We start from the raw sequence: 24240 nt of genomic DNA, 5'->3' as shown, positions 1-24240 counted from the left end.
GTGTGATGGTCTTCGTGGTGCGTAGTCGCCGGCTCGCCGCCAATAGGAATCGCCGAATAGAATTGAATCACAACATAATCGAGGAGGGACGTGAGGAATGGCGGCTCATTTTCTTTTGATTTGAAACTATGAATGAAACTCCCTCATACAGTCATACCCAAAACCTAATTCAATAATTTATTAATTTTCCAAATATCTATTTGAATATATAAAATATAAAAATAAAATTTATACTATATTTATATATAGGCTCGTTTAGGCTCGCGAGCATAATCGATCTTTGTTACACAGGCTCGAGCTTGAGCTCGTTTAATAAACGAGCTTAAAATTAGGCTCGGGCTCGATAAAAATTGATCTCGAGTAAAGCTTTTACCGAGTCGATCATGAATAGCTCGTGAGTAGCTTAGCTCATTTGCACCCTAGTTGGAACCGATACTTACACCACCATAAGGTCATTAGTGAGTTTTTGGCGGGAATTTGTATGGTCTGAGTCATCAGTGGAACCACCGCCATGGGCTATGCCCCTTAGACACCGCTAGGGGCGCTGCCCCTAGACCCTGCCAAGGGGCTGCAACCCCTTGGAACCCTGCATCCAGGAGCGCTACCCCTGGACTCCCTTATACCCGAGTTCACATTTATCACACCGAGTATGCACCCCGCACCTTCAAACTCGATAAGTAATGGTACACAACTTATCTCATTCTTAATAATAATTACGCCAAAATATGTTGATAACACTAAAATCACCAACAAATTGTTCATGCTTTATTTTTTGAGAAAAAGGTTTCTGTGGTATATCTTCTCATTCTCTCTGCTTGGCATGGCTACATGTTTTTTTTAGAGAGGTTGTTTTTAAGAATTTCTTGACCTCTAATTACTTTGTACAAATGATGCTCGATCTCCGTTTTGCCTGAGTTTTGTTGAGGGAAAGATATCCGCCAGGGATATTAGTTATGATAATTTCGAGTTACAAATTATGGATATCAGTAATGATAATGGTGAAGGAGAAGAGGGATATAACGACGATGGAAACGGTGGCAGTGACGACAATGACGAGTCTCAATCTTACATTCATGTGCATCACTCCTATGATTCTGATGTAGACGACAAGGGTGGTTTTTCAACTGGTGGTGTATTGTGAACGGACATTGAAATTGATAAGCAACATGACATCGTTAACTACCCGAAAAAGGAGAGGGGCAAGAACTTATGTTGCTTTTGATGCGACGATGTCTGGTGGTGAAGGAACTAGTTCTGGTCGTGTCCTGAAAAGGTCCCATTCCTTAGATCCTTCTAGATTTCAATCATTCACTAGCAGAGGTAGGTAGGCCTCTTTCCTATGCGGATCGCTTGAACAATTATAGTTTAAACTTAGATTTGTTAGAAGGGTATAATAGTTAACTGATAAAAATAATGATTTAAAATGATTATAGATGTTAAAAATAAGGATTTGGGAAAATATGGTATTGTGAAAAATTATTAAGGGTAAATATGATATTTAAAAATTAGATTGGAAAAATATGATATTTTGATGTATAAAAATGACATATATAAAATTTCCATTTTTTTATTGCATTTAGGAGCATTGACGGCCTAGGGCGGAGCCCGAATTTTACAATAAAGGGGGCTTGCATCATAATAAGGTTAACCAATATTTTATTACCAGATAACGTAATATAGTCTATAATTTAAAGGAAAATTTGAGATAAAAATTAATACATACTTTGAATAACTAAAAAAATTAATATATGCATACCGACCGTGTCCAAATCAAAAATTTTAATGATAAAAAGCAATAGAAAAATTAAAAGTAAACCTAAAAGAATTAATTAACTATTTTATTAATAATAAAAATTAAAATTAACAAAAAAGTTATAAAAAAATGATCATCCTAACAAAGTCAATAAAATAAATAAATCACAACTTATCATCCGATAAATATTACTTACATAACAAGAAAACACATATATATATATATATATATATATATATATATATATATATATATATATATATATTAAATAAATGGTTTATAAAATATGATTTTATAAGACTTAATATCATCACCTTCTTATTATTTGTTATCAATGTGTTAACAAAACAGTAAAAATGATATAGGAAATGTTAGCTGTCAAAAAGCAATTATTTCAATGGTAAATCTTTTATTTTTAGATAAATCTAGTCTATATTGATAAAGAATATGCAACATTCAACCCTTGTTATTATGAAAATCAAAATAATATTATGAATTTAGTCAAGGGAGTAATGTATATAAATTGAAAAAGTTGAAGGGAGTAATGTATATAAATTAGAAATGTTAAGGGGCGAAAAGCACCTGCTTGCCCTGTACTCCCCCGCCATTGTTGACGGCATGAAATAGATCCATGAACTTATGGCTATAGGATTTCAAACACACAAGTAATTCATGAAAATTAATATTAGTTACGAACATAGTATATGACCGAAATTTTTTTATGATATCGGCCGGAACTCAAGGCCACCTATAATAAGACCGGAAACAGTTCCTTCATAACTAATTAACTTCAAATCTACACTTAAATAATAGTTTTTGAGTACTTCATTTAAGTTGAATTTCCAGATCCTAACTTCCATCCATCCATCTGCCCTTGGTATTGGAGCTTGATTACTATCATGTAAATTCCTTGGGCTTGGTGATCTAAAATAAATAATTTCATCATCTTTGTTTTCGAAATGGGGTAGATCTCTTACTTTCACTGGACAATGCAGCCCACGACATGTGTCCGAAAGCTTGAACACAAGGCAGCATACATAGTTCGTATCTCGTGATAACATGCGACTTATAATCGTGCATTTGATACCAAATACTTGTTGTGGTAGAAGCTCAATCACCTCTGGAAATCTGCATATACATATATTATATCATGTGATTGCATGCTTCCCTTGACATGGAAAACCACTTAAAAAAACAAAACTGTTGTCGATCTTCTAGTGATACATCATTGGTATCTTATTCAAATACACAATAATAGCATTTGAAACCATCAAAAGTTGGTGTATCATGAGATATTGAACAGATATTTGGGTATCCATAGCTAAACACATTAATTTCTATTAGAGCATCTCCAACTATACTTTATTTTTACGCTCTTATTTTAGAGTGTAAAATAGAGTTGAGTTTGAGCTTTTTTTAGAGTGTAAAATAGAGTTGAGTTTGACCTTAACTCTGTTTTACATTCTATAAATAGAGTGTAATGACAAAAATAGTGTGATATTGGTGTAGGCATATATGAATTGGAAATGTAAAAAGGAAAAGTTTCTAGGCCAGAATGAGAAGACTTAATTAAGTTAGCCAGATCAAAAAGCAAACCTGTATTGATCTGTTTGTTGTGTTTTAAAACATTCCACTTCCGAATAGTTGTGTAGAGCCGCCTTTGCTGAAACCAGATGATGTTTCCTTCCATTCACATTGATCGATATCTGTAGGTCAAAGGTTTTCACAAAATTTATCACAAAAGCAAAAGGAAAATTTTCATCTTACAGATAACTTTTGTTAATAAAAAAAAGGACCTGTTCACCAGCATCATCGTTTCTGGAAAAAAAATTTGTAATCGAAGTTGCCTGGCTAGTTCCCAGGCTACGTACACTTGATAGACTAGTTCGCAGGCCATAAATACTTGGCAGGCGAGTTGGCAGGCTATAGATACTTTGCAAGCGAGTTGGCAGGCCAAATGGTAGGAGAGTTCGGATCCAATCCACATATGAGTTTGATGTTAAGACTTCTTGAACATCCATTAGTCCCTCCAAATTTTCATGTTCCGCCTGCATAAAAATTGCAAGGCAATTAATTATAACATGTAAACTAGAATCTCCATACGTCTTTGTCTGCTCCAAAAACATAAATAAAGAATCTAGATTAGGAACCAGAGAGTATTTTCAAACTTGCATTGTCAATGGCTCGAAATTCAATGCCTTGAACATATATGTTACTATCTCCACAGTAATATCGTGAGAAGCTCTCCAGTAAAAACTTAAAAATGATGTGTCCCCTGTTATTCAAGAATCGGCACAACTCAATCATCATCCACTCATTGTCTCTCCATGTTGCAAAATATGCATGTGAGGTTTCGACGGTTTCGCCCCCATTTTTGTACTTTAGGTTCACATAAACAGGTTTAGTTGAAACTGTTCTTGGATCACAAAATTTGAAGACTAAATACACCCCATAAACCACATCGGGAGATAAACGATTGGGAGCTTTTGTCTTGATTTTGACATTTAGATTCATAATATCCAACATCTCTGCTACCACTCTAAACCTGCACATGTTGTAAAATATTAGCCATGACCCCATTCCCCTGTGTACCAGTTCTACTTTAAATTTAATATCTTCTTGCAAAAATTGTTCAAATATATGGTGTTTATGTAACGATATCTATGATTTGTTGAACTACGTGGAATCTAATGAATTCACACATCATCATCATATTCTTAGACAACTATACTATTTTTTTTTTCATACAATGCACTTAAATTTATAAAAGTTTGATTGAATATATTATTTTTTTAAATTAAAAAAAGTATATATTTTCAATTGAAAATTTTAATGATCATTAACGCCAAAATGGCATCCCACTATGATGGAGTCTAACCCATTAAATGTTAATTAATCATTTCATCATATTCAACCACTCCATTAAACTATACTGTGCCGATGATGTATTATATATGGGAAGTGATTCGTAGGCAACAGTTTTTTGTCATACACAACAATTCATGCATTATATAGTTGTATAATACAGCATTTTAAAGCACCAATTGTTGTGTATGGAGAAAAATTATTGTGTACGGATTAGCTCCCATTATATATTTCTTCTATTTCTTTAATGATGGAAGTTACAAATAGACTACGTCTAGACTATAGGTGAGGGTTCATTTAAGATGCTCCATGTTTATATGCTTGTATAAACAAACATGCATAGAGAAAGAGGGTAGAACCTTGATTCTGGAACTGATCGCCATCTATATCGACAATGGTTAATGTATGAAAATGTTTTTGCTGATATCATTTCATTTCTGTCTCCATTGCGGTCTTGTGCAAACAACTGTTATACAAAAGAAAACAAATAAGCCCAAATTCTGTTACATGTAAATGTATGTATGATTTGCACTATCTCTCACAATAATTGATTATATCCAAGATACTTTGTAAGAAAAGATTCGTTATTTAGTTACGCAAGCAGCACTGAACAATCAGGAGCAAGGGTAGTTGAGTTCTAAAGTTAGAGGACATTTTGGTAATTCCAGATATGTTCAAGTGAAAAGGCTGAGTGAAATTAAACAAACCAACAAATTGAGAACACTACCGTTTTTATAAATTACAAATTTAGAGACTCCCCCGCCCCCTAAAATACCCCCTTTTTTTTTTCTTCCTCCCACCAGTGTAATCCTAGTTAAATTACCTTGTTTGTCCCGAAATCCTTCTTTTAAATCCCCATTAATCATTACATATGACACTAATAATCCCAAGTTTAGGGATACTCCATATTTTGTATTTCTATTTTACAAATTAAAAATAATTAAATTTAAAGCATTTATTTTGAGGTCCAAGGAGTATTTGGGATGGCTGCCTGAAGGGTGGAAATCATATCCAAAAGACAAAATGAACCACCACTAAAACTCATAGACTAAATTTATAATTTATCCTAAATTTAAAATAGAAAAACCTGCAAAGGAATTAATGTAGATAACATATAGAAGTACTTAAATATGAGAGCAAGTTACCACTTTGTCTTCTTCAAGAAGGACTCCGTTGCACAGCATGTTATAGAGGTCCTTTTCTCTCTGATTAGAGATATCTAGAGAGTTTGACATCTGCAGGAATATTTTTTTATAGTTCTTGGGCAATCTGGGCTTCCATATTTCATAATCCTCCTGTATGTATATCAGTTAAACAATAAAAAACTATGTACCACACGCTTATTTGCACTTTCTGAACGCAACAATTTGATTTAGATAGATTCTGTTTATTCCTTACTAATTTCAAAAGAAAATTTAAACTATCCAAAAAAAATGGTTTTAAAAATATTATCATCCTTATTTATTAAAAAGATTATCTCTTTGTTTACTATTCAGGAGAAGCAGTACGTAGTTTAATACTTGACCAAGATTGTGCAATTAAACTTTTCATTAATTTAGTTTTACCTTTCATAATATCGGGTATTTTAGATGAACATTATTATTCTAGGAAATTACATTGAAATCTTACTTGGAATTCCAATGCTTTCTTAAGTTGTTGTAGCACCTCATATGTTGTGGGTCGTTCCTCTCTCTTGCGATGTAAGCATTTAAGGGCTATGCTTTGAAATGCAGTCAATGACTTTGGAGCAATTTGGTCCTTTATGCCTTCAAACACTAACTCATCAAGTTTTCCCTCATTATGGTTGTGCTCAACCAATTGAGATAGACAGGAGTCCTTCTGAGCATCATACCCCAATCTCCCACACAATATCTCAAATAAAACAATGCCAAGTGAATATACATCAGATTCTTTAGTTAAGCAAAGTGATACCTCGTATAGTGGGTCAACATAGCCGTGCGTGCCATAAGCCTTATCAATGACAGAGTCTATATCCTCATTTATTGGGATAATTAAGGAAATCCTAAAATCACTGATCTTTGCTTTCCAATCATCAGTTAGCAGAACGTTGGAGCTATTGATATCTCTATGAATCACTAACTTATGTGTTGCCTCGCCCCCATGAAGAAAATCCAACCCACTTGAGATATCAATGCATATCTCCAGCCTTTTCATCCACGTAAGACCACTGTCACCCAGGTGCTTGTCAAGACTTTGTCTGGACGCATACTCATAAACAAGGATTTTTTCATTCATTTTCTTGCAATAGCCTACAAGACCAATGATGTTCTCGTGTTTATTGTTCATAAGAACTTTAAGCTCATTAGAAAATTGTGGTTCTCCATGACCATGCTTCATATCCAACCGCTTTGCAGCAATAGCATTACGTCCATTAGCATGTGTAACTTCTCCTTTATAGAGGTTCCCAAATTTTCCTCTTCCAATGAGGTTGCTGTCACTGAAGTTATGTGTGGCCAATTCTATGTCCTTAAGTAGGAATTTTTTGTAGTCTGAGGGGTTTTCCTGTAAATCATCAAATATTCGGTCAAATGAAAGGTCATGGGTTCAAGTCTCACTAGGAGACATAGGTGGTGTTTAGGATTAGATTAGGAGTAGGATAGTTTGCCGTTTCAAAATAATAATAATAATAATAATAATAATAATAATAATAATAAACATTGATTATATATAGTTTTAATATATACTACTTACTTGCAAAGATAATGCTTCCTCAAGTTTCTTGACAATTTCTTCTGCTGATGGACGTCGGGCTTGAGTTTCTGCCACACATTTATATGCAATTTCTGAAAATACATCCAAGGAATCTAGATAGGGTCTTTTATTTAGAGTGGAAATGTTTTCATCAGTTTCTTCCATTAACCTAGGATCTACCATTTCCTCTATTGTTTCGTTATGGAATCGTTGTTGTGCAACTGTTGCAATCCCTTTTGTATTTTTCTTGGTGTAAATTGAATCATAGGCAAGCCTCCCGGAAAGGATTTCAAATAAAATGACCCCAAAAGAATAAATATCTGATTGTTTATTCGAAGGGTGATATTCTGGATCCATGTACACCTGTGTGTGTACAATATTACCTTTCTTATCCATAGTGCTTGGTTTTTGATTCTTGTGGCAGAACTTGGAGAGCCCCAAATCAGCAATTTTCGCCTGCCAATTCTCAGTAAAAAAAATGCTACCGCTTGTTATGTGACCGTGTATTATACTTGGTTTGTCCTCCACTGGTCTATGAAGGTATATCAACCCACGAGCAATATCAATGCAGATCTTCAAACGTTGCACCCAAGTAAGATTACCCAAGTAACCAATGTTTCCCAAATAATCACGGAGGCTTCCTTTAGAAGCATGCTCATAGATAAGTATTATACTAGTACCTTCCTCACAAAAGCCAAGAAGAGAGACAACGTTGGGATGCTTATAAGTAGTAAGCATTCGAATGTCTGCAAGGAACCCTTGTTGTTTGTCCTTTCTAACCAATATGCGTCTTATAACTACAGTGCTACAACTTTTCATGTGGAGTTCATCTCTTGTCTTTTCTTGTATTGTAAAAAAACAATTGCTATCGAAATGGTCAAGTGCTGCTGTGTACACCTTACCATATGCATCTGACCCAGTGAGGTATGTTTTAGAAAAATCCTGGGTGGCCGACTGTATATCAATGAATGAGATCGGCAAGCGTTTCAAATTTGTCTCCTGCAACAATAACGCACTTATATTAATAAGAGAGTTACAACATATATATGTTAGTAAGGATGAGAATAAAGGTAAACAAGTTCAAGTTATCAAGTCATTCGTAATTTTTGTGTTCATGTAAAAGATAAATATCCAAAATATACAAGACATAAAAGAATCATCATTAATTTTTTTTTTTTCGATTGAGTTAACCGTCTTAATATGGGACTTCCAAATTAGAAACTGAAAGTAAGGGCTTTGGTAAATAACGGTGAACTAATTAATTAAATGGTTCCTACCTCTTACTCTTAAAGGTTAAAACTTAAAAGAAGGTAAGATTGTTTAAGCATCAGTTCCAAGGCCATGATTAATTCAGAAGTTGTACCAAACGCATAGGATGTTTACTGATTTAGATGTAACAACGGAATACTTTCATTCAAATGTTACCAAAGAGTTGAAAATGTATTCCAAAAACAAATTAGGGACATTAGAACATTAATTGTAGCAAATACCTTATTAAAGTTGAAAGTGAATGTATAAACACACTTTAATTTTAAGTAATTTTTATCACTTGAACATTATATTTTTCTCAAAATAATCCATGTCGACCTAATTCATGATTTTAGGTTCTACCGGCCAACAAATTCAACCGCTTAACTAGCAACCAGTCACTTAGCTCTTAAAAACCGGTTGTACACATAGCCAATGAAAACTAAGTGAAAACTAACCGGTTAAACTTCATAATTGGGCGAGATGATGATAGCAGGCCAGTTGGTTGATGGTTTGAAACATAGAGTCCTTGAGTAATACTCGAATATGGCTTACCTCACGTTTTGGCTTTTATAAACTAAACAAACTTGGATAGTTTCTTACAAGAAGCAATATTGTGGGAGCGGAGGGACTAATATTTCATTTTTTTACTCATTTAAAAAACAGATCGCATATCTTTCGATCCCTTTCACCCACTTATCAAATATGAGATTTCTTAATTAATGACTACACCTTTGCTTTTCTTAAACCCAGTTATTAATAAGAAAACACCATAGCAACTTTGCTTTTCGTAAACCCAATCACAATTAAAAGCTATATAACACAATATTGTTGGAACTAGGAAGTTGAAAGTTATAGCTTTTATTTGTATAGAAACGTTTGGAAAAATAGCTGAAAGCTTTTAAAAATATAAAATTACATGATGTCTATGTTTGAAACTTTACGATATATGTAGAAGTACAAAAGTTTCTTAATCTTTTAAGTCCAAGAATAAGTAATTAAAACAAATTAGTGTTTCGAAGTTTCAATAGAGAAAAAAAGTGGAAGGTTCATTTCCCTCCCTAATTTCCTTCCAAATATTTGGAAGTTTTTGAAGGGAAAAAAGCAAAATGTTTGATTTTCTTTTTATTTCTCCCTAACCCGGTAACACAAAATACAAATTTCTTTTTCCTTTCCTTTATCTTCTTTTCATTCTTTCCCATTCTTTTTATTTATTTATTTATTTTTGCTAAAACTCAGGAATTAGGTGTTAAGGTCATGTGATGGATATTATCCAAAATGTCTAAAACTAGTAGATGTATTTTATTATAACTTTTCTATAGTTTGATAAATCAATAAAATTAATATTTAAATATATTAGTAATACAAATCTGTATAAAGTTCAAGTCTATTGGTTGTGTATTTAAATTTCAAATTAACATCATAAATACCACAGTTACCTTAAAATGAAAACGAAGCAACATCAAGTTATTTTTGTGGATATTTACTTACTTGCAAACATAATACGTCTTGAAGTTTCTTGATGATGTGTTTCGCTGTTGGACGTTTAGCTTGTGTATCTTCCAGGCACCGATATGCAACTTTAAAAAATGCATGTAAGGAACATTGATTGGGTCGTGTAGATATAGTGGAACTATTTTCATGGGTAGTTTCCCATAATCTATGATCTACCATATCATTCATTGTTCCTTCTTTTAAGCGTCGACGTGCCACGTGTGCAATCCCTCTTGGATGCTCCTTGGTGTAAACTGGATCGTAGGCAAGTGTGCCAGACAAGATCTCAAATAAAACAACTCCGAAAGAATAAATATCTGTTGCAGTTGTTAGCTTACTCTTTTTCTCATATTCTGGATCCAAATACACTTCTGTACCAGCAATATGGACTGTATGGAGACTTTTCTCTTTCGTATTCTCGGTGCCATATTTGGAGAGCCCAAAATCAGCAATCTTTGCCTCCCAATTCTCAGTTAACAAAATGTTACCGCTTTTTATGTCACGGTGTATTATCCTTGCTTTTCTCCCTGCCTTGGTGTGAAGATATTTCAGTCCGTGTGCAATATCAATGCACATCTTTACACGTTGCAACCAATTAAGATTAAGAAAGTTATCGGTGCTTCCCAAATACCTATCAAGGCTTCCTCTGGAAACGTACTCATACACGAGTATAATATGAGGGTCTTTACAAAAGCCAAGAAGAGAGACTATGTTCTGATGATCACAACAAGTAAGCATTTTAATCTCTGCATCGAACCCTTCTTCTCCTTGCTTATCTTTTCTAATTTTTATACGTTTTATAGCTACAGTGCTGCGTTTCTTTGGAGGTACTCCACCTTTCTTCTTCTTCTCTAATGAGAAGAATACTTTTCTATCAAAATGATCAAGTTCTGCTCTGTATACATCACCATATGTGCCTTCGCCAATGACTGTCTGAGTGAACTTCTTAGTAGCCAATTTAATATCTTTAAATGGGATCTCTAGGTGTTTCAATTCGTTTCCCTGCAAAATTGTGCTCAAGTTAAAAGAGTTTTGTAGCCAATGTATTCTAGTAGGATATATAAGAAATAACTACAATGGAAAAAATTTACTCGAAAACAGTAGGTAGGGTTTTTTTTTTTATTAGAATTTGTTTTTTTTATTAGAATTAAGTATCATTAATGGGACTTCCATATTAGGGTATCAAGAGTACTCCATGCCACCATATAAAAGTGATTTCACCACTTCACATCATCAAAAAAATAAAAAATAAGTTTTAGTTATCAAATAAATTAAACAATAAATGAAGCATTTAAAAAGTACTAAATTTAATAAAAAAAATAGGTTACATTAACTTTTATAAAAGAAAAACTACATAAAATTAACATAACTCTGGAGAAAACAATCACATCTCCTTACATTTTTTGTCGATTCGTCTTTTCCGTGGTGGAGTATTTGGATTTTGTTCCATTGGGGGAGAGTATAGAAAACACTATTAGAAGGTAATTTAGTGTGTGTAATAAAGAAAGAAATTAATGATGTGTATAACTATAGGTGCACTTATATGTATTTATAGGTAAATTTTATAATGATTTGATTTTTTTTTTGTTCTTAGCTGTTGAACAGTCGAAAAGCCAAACAACCCCTCTTTAACATGCGTTGCTAGCTCGTTGTTTCAATTTGCATGGGACCACACAACGTCCTACCATACAACCACCAAGATGGTGTATACGTCTTGTGGGTCCGATTAGAAACTCTATTTCCCTATCATATATAGTCTCTAGGATTTGTGATCAATGTTTTAAAATCTAGGTCAACCCGGCCGGTTCAACCGGTTGGACCGTGACCCAGGGTAGAAGGTGGATCAATTGAGAGCAGTTTTTTTTTGTAAAAATACGGATCAGATTGAACCGGCCGTGTTTCCCCTAAACCGCGGTTCGACCGCTTATGTCGAACCGATTAAAACCGGATTGACACGTTTTAATAGAGTTTGGATAGTTGGATACAAGTAGCGAACGCCAAAACAACGAGCCGTTCAGTGGCGGAGCCAAGATCAAGGTAAAGGGGTATCCCAATTTTTTTTAGGGTAACCTAATTTTTTTCCCGGGGTACTTGGGTTTCCCCGGTTCGGTTTCGGTTTTAAACCCAAATCTTAATCGAATCCTTAGCTAACCTCAAGTCTTGTTATATAAACATGAAGTTGAAGTATATTTTGATATTTGAATTGATGTCGGACTCAAAGTAGATATTAAATAAAACTTGAGCGTAACAGGTTTATATAATAGAAAAAAATGGTTGAGTTTAGATGTGTTTAGCGATGTGGGATAGAATAGTTGGGAAAATAAAACAAAAGTAAACAAAGAATATGTAAGAAACAACAATTGATCTAAGACCTTTGCTTGAATAAGCCAACGCCTTAACCAACAGACTAACTATTTGTCTGTGTTTATAAGTGGAGGGATGCGTATATATACACTATACCGAATTTTTTTTAGGGATACGTAAACAAAAATTACACTACCGAAAAAAAATTTGAGGGGTATCCCGGGCTACCCCGGGATCCCCTTGGATCCGCCCCTGGAGCCGTTTGCAGTTTCTTCAATGTTTTTCAATGTTTAAACTTTGTGGACAATAAATTATTGGTTTTATATGTTTATACAGTATGCAGGAAAGTAAAAATATATAAAAATAAAAAAAGACCATAAACCAGGTTGACCCGTGAATCGGTCATCATACCGGGTCAACTAAAAACCCAGGTTTTAAAACATTGTTTGTGATTCAATTTTTTTTATCACCATTATTGTCGGCCACTCAGTTTCCTCTATCACTTGAGAAACATGTATTTTTCTTCACCTTACTCTAGCTATCCCAATACACCATCACCTCTTCCATCTCTCTGTACCCAAGAATGGAGCGACCATATCCAATATTCTTTCTCGTATTAATTTTTACTAACGCTTCAAAATACCCTCACTATCGGTCTATGTTAACAGCACGACCTCCTTCCACAAAAAAAAAATCTTACAATTATTCCTAAATTGTTGTCCTCATTCGTCTCCGATATCACTTAGTATCATCGCCTTCATCCATCATGCCTTTATACAACCTTATACAACCACGACTTACCATTTTCATGTCTCCCATTTTCTTGGTTTTTATCTCTAATAGATAACTGAAAAGATGAAAACCTAGTATGAAATTCAACCTAGGGAGCTTTGATGTAAGTTTTACAATAACAATTCATATTTTGTTTTTGAAGCTATTTGTTAGAGTATCTTCTCTTTCTCTTTATCTTTTTACATGATTGCTTCCATCTTTACAATAGTGAAGCGAAAAACCCCAATTTTAAGCGAACGACCTCTCCCCTTGTTACTCCCACCATCCATTTTTTTCTTCTTCTTCAAAGGTCACCGTGTTTCCTCTCTCCTTTACTTTCACTGAATAATCCTTCAAATTAAACAAAAGAGCTCTTATAGATTATAAGGGTGGATAATCTCCTTCCTTGCTACCTCAAAAAGACACCTTCTATCGTCTTAAATGTGACTTGAGTACTGATGACCCAGATAGATGTCAGCATGCCTGAGCAATGTTAAAAAATCCAAAACCCAATACCTAAGTGTTTGGGGTAGGTATAGTTATGTGTTGATTAGTGTACGTAGTTGAATCCGATCCTGCTTTAGTTAGGGTTACCTTTTGTCTTTTGCCTAAGTTATAAGAACGATAGCTAGGGTTTTAGTTATACAATCATAAAAACTAGGGGCCCAATTTTCATCTCATTTCCTGGTAAAAAAAATTATTTATAAAATGTTTAAAAGTATTAATTAAAAAACATCAATTTTTTTCAGGAGTAGAGCTGACCTTAATTAGGAAAACTATCTAGGTTCGAATCTCATTAATTACATTTCAATAAGTTTTTTATTTTACTATAAATTTTTTATATAAAACATGTTACAAACAAGAGTTCATGTGAGTTGCTTTGTATGCTCTCAAATATACTTTTGGAGTTCTCTATATAAATTTATATTCAAGGGGGGGCTTTTTTATTCTTAATCATGCCTAGATTAACTCTAGACAACCACTTTGTAGACAAAGTAGGTCGACATATGCCACATTAACTGAAACGGGGTTAATTTCAATTGTCTTTACGTGTGGTATTTATTCTTGCTTATTCCCAAGATGTTGGTTTCTATTACTAAATCGCAAGCTTTCTTATTTAAAACCCCTCCATCCAGTGATGTTAGTATTGTTGTTGTAAGATACTTTTAAATAGAGAATGATCGAACAAATCATGAAGAAGAACATCGTGAGGAGTGCACGATTAAAGAAGCCAAAATGTATTCCTTTGCTATTACAATATCATCTTGTCTCCATGGGGAAAAATGTCCTCTTAATGTTTTTTTCTTTTTTCCAAGGCTACACTCTCCTTCTACCTATATATATATATATATATATATATATATATATATATATATATATATATATATATATATATATATATATATATATATATATATATATAGACCTGGCAATTCCAGACACGAATACACGCGAATACACGAATCTATGAGAGACACGACATGACACAAATACATCTTGAAAATTGAGATAAAGCTTATTTCTCATTGTGTAATCATATCGTGTAAAATTTGTGGCTTACACGTTTTCATGACACGGATACACGAATTGCCAGGTCAATATATATATATATATATATATATATATATATATATATATATATATAGTGGATGGTTCAATTGAGAAAAAAAGGTTGAGAACGAGAAAATAAATCAGGCCACTCATTTTGAATCTGCCACTTTATCGCTCCAGCGTACCGAGCCGACGAAACAGATCATATTCGTATATGAATACATATATTCATATATGAATATGTATAATGGAAGTGATTCTTCATGTATGAATATGTCGCTGGCGGGTGGTGGCAGAATTACCGGTTGTTGTTGGTGGGTGGTTATGGAGGTGGTGATGGTGGCAGCGGTGGTTGGTAGCGATGGTAGTGGTGGTTGGTAGCGAAGGATGGTGGTGTATTCATATATGAATACACTTATATTTAGATTCATATATGAATATTACTCATCCTTCATCGGCCCGGTACGTTAGAGCGTTTTGCAGCAAAGATAAATAATTGGCTGAGACTGATTCCCCATCTCAGTCTTTTTTATTTTCTCAATTGAGCTTACCCCCCCCTCTCTCTCTCTCAATATATATATATATATATATATATATATATATATATATATATATATATACATATATGGGTTTATTTAGGGTTAGATTAATGTGTTTGTTACATTTATTGTATGCTAAAATGCACCAGTAGGATTTTGTTAAAATTAAATAATTATTTAATTAAATAAATTTAGATATTAATTGATTTCCATAATTGTATATATATTAAATGTTATCCATAATTATAATTGTTTTTTTTTATGGAAACTAACTAAATTCGTCATTAATATCAGTAATAACAATCTTTCAGAATGATTTTTTATTAAAGTTTTAATGTATGGATTCGTGTTTTATTGCAGGACACATTCACTTAAAATAAAATAAAGTTGCATTGAATATGAAGAATGAAAGTATTCTAGTAGAATACACTCCCGTTATGTTAGAATACAATCTCTATTTTTTTTTTATACAAATTCATTCTAAAAGAATATTATTGCTGACATCAATGATGAATTTAATTAGTTTCATAAAAAAAAAGAGTTATTATCATAAATATCATTTAATATACATATAATTATAGAAATCATTTAATATTTATCTTTATTTGATTAAATAATAATCTAATTTTTATTAAATTCTTATTGGTATAGTCTAGCACACAATAGATGTGAGAACCATTTGAACCTACTTTATATATATATATATATATATATATATATATATATATATATATATATATATATATGTCCGAATCCAGTAGTAACCTAAAAATTTGTAGGAACCGCGATAACTATTCTCCACCAATCATTTTGTCAAGGCACAAATGCCAAACTCATTTACTTGGTCGTGACGCGTTCGCACGCGGGGCACATACATGGAACATAAGACAGACTCGAGGGAATAATCATGTGCGACAGACGTCCGTGCAATGTCATTTAAACGGGTTTTTCTTTTCTTTTATAATTGTTTTGGTTTCTTTTCTTTTTATTTATTGTTTTTTTGTTTTTCGTAAAAAAAATCAATGTGTTTTTTAAATAGATATACGCTCGTTTTAAATATTTTATTTATTTTTTAATTTTTTTCATTTTTTTTCAATATATTTTTTTCTTTTCTTTTTGTTTTTTTTTTATTATCTTTACTACATACTTGAAGATAGTAGGGATTTTTTTTGTTATTTTTTGCTTCTTTTTTGCTTTTTCTTGATCCTTTAAACTAAATATCGGTTTAAGTTTTTAATGTTTAACAATTATAAAATTTTAAATAAGCAGAATACTGAGGATCATAATATTTTTACGTTCATACTTTTTTTTTAATCATATTATTTGTGGATTATAAAATTTTGAATGATAATATTTTAAATCATAACGATATTATGCATCATATATTTTTGGATTATATTAATTTGGATCATTTTAATTTAGATCATAATATATTGAATTAAATAAAGTTTTTGTTGAATACAACATTTAGATCATTATATTTTTTGAATCATTTGATTTTAAATCATAAAAATATAACAATTAAGGATCAGTAAATATTTTAATCAAAATATTTTTAGATCATAACATGTTAATGATCATAAATATATTGAATCACAATATTTTTTTAATCATAAATATATTGAAATATCTCTATTTGGATCATATTCTATTCAACATTTTAAAAAAAAAACTTTAATCTTTTAAAATCAAGTTTGGTATCTAAAAAACCTTATTTTTGAAAAATTCTTTTTACAAAGTTATTAAAATAGTTAGTAGAAGTATTCCTTAATTTTGAATAAGTTTTCGATAAATTTTTTTCTGGGTTTTTTATAAATATAAAAAATAAAAAAATCACATTTTCATGATTATGCTCATTTTGAAGAGAATTAAATTTTATGAACTTTGGTTTTTTCATAATTGTTTTTCAAAGAAAAAAAGGTTATGGCCAAAAAACAAAATGGGTGGAAAAATAATAAGCACAACCACTCAGAAAGTGACATGTGTCGCTGATCGGTGGAGCGTGTGTGGTGGAGCATAGCAGCGAGTTTGAAAGCACGTCTATTGTGACGCTCATTTCCGGATTTTCCATTTTGACACATTTAACCATTTTTCAGAAAATTTTCAAATATTTCAATTTAATTACAAAATCTGCCATTACGAGTTTAAAAGAAAAATGAAAATAATAGATTAATCATAGCCATTCAATTTTGAAGATTAAAGGACAAGATGGGTCCTCGCGGTTCATTTTAAATTTTAGGTTCTTACTTGATCCTATATATATATATATATATATATATATATATATATATATATATATATATATATATATATATATATATATATATATATATATATATATATATATAGGGTGAGGTTCAATAGAAAACTATAATTAACCAAAGAACCAATCTTTTTTTCAACTTTTAGAACTTATTTTTTTATAAAAAAAAAACTAAAAATACAAGAATTCATGACTTTTTATCCTTTTTCCAATGATATAAAATTTGATTTTTTTTTTACGTCGAATTCACAATATGAATCTTCGAAAATTCACAACGTGAATTCAGATTCACACGGTGAATCCGAAAAATATTTTTCACATTCACAATGTTAATATATGAATGTAGATATTTAAATTTTTTTTTTTTCGATAAAAAATAAGCTCTAGAAATTGAAAAAAATATTTGGTTCCTTGAAGAACCCATAATTATGGTTATTTATTGAACTTTTCCATATATATATATATATATATATATATATATATATATATATATATATATATATATATATATACACACTAGATTATAGTCCGCGTTAAACGCGGAAAACGCATAAAAAAACATATAATCGTTTATAGATATTGTATAATGATTATAAAAAAAATATATATGGTTATTGGTGTTATTGAAATGTGTAGAAAATACATTGAAAACGATAAATATATATAATCATTGAAAGATCTCTTTGTAGACATCATTTTCTGCTTTATTAGTTGAACGACTTTTCTCGTCTCATATAGTTATGATATTTATATATTTATAAACATTTTAATTAGACGTTCGTTGCATAATAATGTTACCTAATTTAAAGATATATTGACAACCAATATACCGCTTTTTCTATGACATTAAATATTGACAACTATTTCATTTATTCAAATAAAGTTATGTAATATAATTTATAAAATGTTAAATGTTATAGAGATTTAATTTTAGTATATATCATCAATGGAGATTCTTTTCTAAATCACGATTGGTTTATTTTAAATTGATTATAAATATAAATGTTAGATTTTATGTTTGTTCTTATTTATTTGGTGTTCGCAAGAACTTTGCATTAGTTTTGACGCAACTTTGAATAATTTTAGTATATCATCAATGTAATTTGATATATCTTTCAATTATATGAAATATCAAATAATGACATTTCATTACTATTGTGATAATTTAGTTTATATATTGTATTTTCACTAATCTTAACAGTCTTATTTTTTCTAATAACCGTAACGCTTTTTACTAAATGTACTTTTTACAAATCTCCTAATATCTTATAATTTTTATCTTACTTTATAATTTTTCATAACTATGTTATTTTTAAGATTGACTGCTTTAATAGTGTTTTTTTTTCAGTCTATTCAATTTTATATTTCATTGTACAACATTATCGTTTGTATGTATTTTGAAATTTCACTTTAAAAATGCTTAATGTTTACACCTTGATATTAATTTTTTTAATAAACTCATGTAACAATTATGGAATATATATCTCATTTTAATGAACATTCACTTCCTTTATTATATCAAATTTCTCATTAAACGGATATACTTTTGGAAAATAATAATTATAATAGGGCAGCATTATCTAAGACGTAAATGTTTGATATACTTTTGGAGAAAAAAAATCAGGATCATTAAAAAAAAATTATATAAAGAAAATACAAATTTAAATTTGTTGAAATTATGGATGAAATTACCGGCGAAAATTTATTTTGGAGGGACTTGTATTTTGTAAGGTATAATAATATTACAAAATTTGAAATATCTATATTTGTTGTGTAAATTAATAATTTTTATTGTTACTATACAAAGATAAAAAAGTAGATTGATATGATATACAAAAACATAATAATTTCAATGATATTTTAAAATCATACCAAAATTAACCGGATTCTTATGACATAGAAATTAAAAAAAAAATCATAATCATCTCTAATATATAAAAGTAACATTTTCGTAATTAATGTCAGTTCCCAAGATAGTTAATTTTTGTTTTGTTAAAGGTACCTAATATCTTTTCATGTTTATTTGAAAAGTTTCAGAAAAGTAATTAACTAATTTCATGTAATTTGTGACAAAGAAAATCGAAATATATGAATACATACATTTGATATAGGAACAAAAAATAATCAAAAAAAATATAAAAAGCGAAAGAAGATACTGACCTTCTAGCGCACAAGAGCGAATGTTTATGACAGAGAATGATGATGGAAGTTATAAGCAATATTAACGATGTTGTAGGAGAAGGTTTGAAGAAAAGAAACGATTGAAAATAAATGCGAGTCGCGAATTCAATGATGAATCATATATGTATGTGATAATTTGAATATGATTTATCGGTATTAATGATTTCCTAATAAAAAAAGATTTTATATTAATGGTTTACTAATATAAACGGATTTATATTAATGGTTGATATTAATGCCTTGATTGAAATGATTTGTTAGTAATATGTTTTTAAAATTGACCATATTAAAATCTTTATAACTAAAAATTCAAGATGTAAAATATGGAAATTTTTTATTGGAAGTAAATACATTCCATTGCAACGAATGTAAGTTATTGATTTATGATTGGAAAACGTTTATTGGAATTAAATATATTCAATATGGGGAAGATGATGTAATCAATTTGATCTAATGGTGGAAAAAATAAGATTGAAATACAATCAATGGTCCAGATTATTTAAGATGATGTCATAAGGTTTCTCTTTTAGTAATATTTAAGATGACTGGAAAATGCTATGCCCGAGTTTGTGCCAATTTATAAGGGTATTAATCTTAAATTTGCATCCTATCGTTTTGCTTATGTTCAACAGCAAATCATATTCTTGGGATTCTTTAGGAGGTTAAATTACATGTTTTAAGAGAAGGGGCTCCATCGTTAATTTTCCATCATCAGCGCTCTATTAGGCCGGTGGGTGTGGACTCGGTTAAAAATCGGCGAACACTGGTCTGAGGCCCGCAAAGCTCGCTCGGATCGGCAACTCGGCGAGGGTAAACTGATGAGAGAGATTTCCTTTTTTTCTTTTAACCCATTTATATTTAAACATGTTTTTTAAAAATTACATTCTTTCCAAAAAATATCCAATTTCAAAAATATAACCGTTTTCTTTTTCAAAATTTCAAATTTTAAACCCTCAATCTTCAACTATAAATACCTTCATTCTTATTCACTCTTCACCCCATTCAAATATCCTTCATTTTATTCTCTTAACTTGTTTATTTTTCCATTCTTTCTACACCTCATCACAAAAAGTGACTATTGTTTGGTCGACTGAAGAAGAGATCTTACTCGCTCGTTCATGGATTGATGTATCAGAAGATTCACACCACAGTGACCACCCTACGACTACTTTTTCAAGTAGAGTTGTCGACATATACAACCGCCTAACCCTTCAACCACGAAGAAAAGATCTACTCTACGCCAAATGGAGAAACGCACACGCACTTGCAACTCGGTTTACCATTGTGTTTCGTAGGATGATGCGTGATGCTAGAAATGGTGATAACGATAATGCTTTGCTACAGAATGTTCTTAAGGCTTATCCTGTTGAAACTGACAAAGATTTCATGCTTGTTGAGTTTTGGCAAATTGCGAGGCAGAGCCCCAAATGATGTCAAATTTGAAGTCTGTGTATTCTAATTTTTAGTGGGTTGTGTGTGTGAATTTCTAGTGTGATGTTTCCGAATTTGTAGTTTTCTTGTGATATTTTTAATTTCTATGTTTTTTTAAATTCTAGTGTGATATATTTTTTTAGTCTCTATGTTTTTTGATAGAATTTAGGTTTTTAAAAAAATAATATGTTTGTAATATTTATTTTTTAAATTAATTAAAGAAAATATATATTTAGCATGAAAAGTATGGCAACCTGTGTCTAGCAAATAGCAAGTTTTAACGTAAGTGTGACAAAAGTGACGTAGCATCTATGTGGACTGTGGCAAGTGTGACACCACCCACCAGCCTTAGATCCTCCTTAAAATAACATTTTCATTTTACCTCTCTTAATTATATTTTATATTTTATATTTATATTTATTGGGTTTTTAATTCTCTGTTCAAATATACCAAATATATAAAGATCAATATTTCTATATAATATCTATATACTTGATAAAAACAATACAAATAAAAGACTGTGTTTAACAACACAGTATTATAGGCCAATTTTTTTTTCATTCAGTCGGTGTAATTTAAAACATTTTAAGTAGGAGATAATGGTTAGATATTAAGGAGGAAGGAGTCATTCCCTTCCAACTCACCGAGTCTACTGCCACATCAGCGTCACATCAGTTTTTCTCTCTTATTTCTTTTCCAACCCTCCCAGCCCACAACATATGGAAACCCTAAAAAAAGGAATCAGGTAATGTTTACAAAATGGGAAATGATTCGTACACAATAGTTTTTTTGTCATACACAACAAGTCATGTATAACCCAAAAAAAAAGGATTCACTGCGTTGACTAATCACATGCAAGCATTTAGTTTGAATTGTAAACAAAAGAGGTCACGGGTTGGTAAAGCCGCTACATTCGAAATTATTCTCCAACCCGCCCATCCCAATGTTCATGGAATCACAACCCTTTGATATCGCCGGTACCTACCCTCAAAAAACATACAATACCGTCCTCCCTTAGAGAAGGATTTTAAAATAGCTTGTGCAGTTGAAGGCAATTTCAAAGATAATTTTTTTTGTTGATTTATCAAATTAATAAGCTTTGAAATTAAAGCAAAAGTTAAATGGAGTATTTAAGGGAATGAAAATAGTAAATATTTTCGTTATGTTGTTAATTGACGTAGGGACAGGTGGCTATTTGTAGTGTGATGGTTAATGGTATTTGGAAGACTAAACCGATTGAAGTTAAACTTGAGTTTCAAAATCATTTCTCTTCTTGTTCTTCAAATGAGGGGTGGGTGGTTCTCGGTCTACTCTTTCCTCGAATATTTTTAGTAGGCTTGCAGAGGAGCAGATTACTTTTTTATGCTTCTTTCTCTTGTGATGAGATAAAACAGGCGACGTGGGACTATGAGAATGAAAAGGGTCTCGGACCCATTGGTTTTAGTTTCAGGTTTCTGAAGCAGTATTTGGAGCTTATTAAACAACATGTGTTTAATCTGGTTTGGTATTTTCAAGACGTGTCCCATATTCTTCAGGGGTGTAATCCTTCGTTCTTTTCCTTGATTCCAAAAGTGAATGATTCGAAATTCACTTCTAATTTTCACCCAATTAGCCTCATCGCGTCAATATAAGATTATCGGCTAACTTCTTGCTAATTGTCTTGCTATTGTCATTAATTCCATTGTTAGTTCTGAGCAACTTACCTTCATAAAGGAGTAACAAGGTCTTGATAGTCCGGCTATAAGGAAGAAAATAATGGTGTTTAAGGTGGACTTCGGAAAAATGTATGACTCCTTGATATGGGAGTATCTCTATGAGGCCATGGATAAAATGTACTTCAATTTGAGACAGCGCAAGTGGATTATGTGAACTCTCTCTTTAGTTAAAGCCTCTGTTCTTCTTAAATGGGGCTCCAACTAAGGAGTTCCTAAATGACCAGGGGCTTAGACAAGGTGATTCTTTATCGACTTTTTTGTTTTTATTTTATTTATTTATTTATTATTATTATTATTATTTGCTATGGAAAGATATCAAATTGGGTTGTTGGAGGCTAGTAGAGCTGACATTTTTAGAGGAGTGACTGTGAGGGTTGGTTCGGGGGATTTAGAGCTTTCCCATCTTCTTTATGTGGATGATGCTATTATGTTCTGTGCCTAGAACTTGGAAAATGATCGTTACATTGTTTATATGCTTAAGGTGTTTCAATTGGCTTTAGGATTGAAAATTAACTTGTTTAAAAGTAAGTTAATATGGATGGGTGTCAATTTTGATATGGTTAGTCACTATGCTACAATTATCCGATATAATTCCATTCATATTTCTTTTGTTTATTTTGGAGTATCTATTGGTAGCAATATGAACTTAACTGGCTCCTAAAATCCGGTAGTTGATAATTTTTTTTTCAAAATCATTAACTTGGAATTCGAAAATATATATTATCGACTGGAGAAATATTGACTTTGCTCAAGGTGGTGATGGGAAGTCTTGCTAACTATTATATGCCCATTTTTAAGACTCCAGATGTTGGAACATGAAAAAAGTGATCCTTATGCAATCCAAGATGAAGACTTCCAAAATGAAGATTAAGTTTGAAGTGAAGATGTTCCAAAGATGAAAACCTGTTCGAGATCTATGTTTGCTTAGAAGCAATTTGTGTCTGTAATGCATTAATTGTTGCAAATACTATTTTGTATTGTTCTTATTTTTTTTTCTAGTATGGTACAAGAGACAAGATCAACAACAACGGTTGTGTCAACCTGTTCTCAGTCCATGCGCACCTTTTCTAGTATGGTACAAGAGACAAGATCAACAACAAGTATTCTCTCTTACATTCTTCTTGTTCTTGAATGACTTTACATTGTTCATACTTATTATTATTCCATATTGAGCACTTTGTTGATTATATCTATTTCGAGACAAGATTGGTTTACCATACTTGACTGGATCTTCATTACAAGCAATCATTGATCTTAAGTTAATTCAATGTTTGAGTTCTCAAACTTTGTCCATGAAAATCCTTGTATTCTTAATTGGTATTAGAACGTAAGTGGTTGTCCTTTGAATCCATAAGAACATATTATAGTTGATTGAAGATTACCTTGGTATCTCAATCATTTCCTTATTCAGGA

At 31.5% G+C, this 24240-nt stretch overlaps 1 protein-coding gene across 1 annotated transcript in view; it reads right to left on the bottom strand.

Moving 5' to 3' along the window:
• Nucleotides 1-2298: 2298 nt before the first annotated feature.
• The window catches only part of LOC145088580 (uncharacterized), a 33998-nt gene continuing 12056 nt past the window's right edge, over nucleotides 2299-24240 (bottom strand). Inside the window, exons 3-11 of the mRNA XM_079026953.1 lie at nucleotides 10070-11074; nucleotides 7331-8329; nucleotides 6248-7141; nucleotides 5764-5913; nucleotides 4978-5084; nucleotides 3926-4298; nucleotides 3550-3801; nucleotides 3350-3459; nucleotides 2299-2881 (exon numbers count right to left, since the gene is read on the bottom strand). Of these exons, the coding sequence (XP_078883079.1) occupies nucleotides 2473-2881; nucleotides 3350-3459; nucleotides 3550-3801; nucleotides 3926-4298; nucleotides 4978-5084; nucleotides 5764-5913; nucleotides 6248-7141; nucleotides 7331-8329; nucleotides 10070-11074 (4299 nt within the window). The 3' untranslated portion in view covers nucleotides 2299-2472. The remainder of the gene's footprint in view (nucleotides 2882-3349; nucleotides 3460-3549; nucleotides 3802-3925; nucleotides 4299-4977; nucleotides 5085-5763; nucleotides 5914-6247; nucleotides 7142-7330; nucleotides 8330-10069; nucleotides 11075-24240) is intronic.

Source organism: Lactuca serriola, chromosome 1 (genome assembly GCF_051521515.1).
Source record: "Lactuca serriola cultivar US96UC23 chromosome 1, Lser_US96UC23_V15, whole genome shotgun sequence".
NCBI lineage: Eukaryota > Viridiplantae > Streptophyta > Magnoliopsida > Asterales > Asteraceae > Lactuca > Lactuca serriola.
The sequence above is the reverse complement of the archived record's forward strand: the minus strand, read 5'-3'. Positions and strand labels throughout refer to the sequence as shown.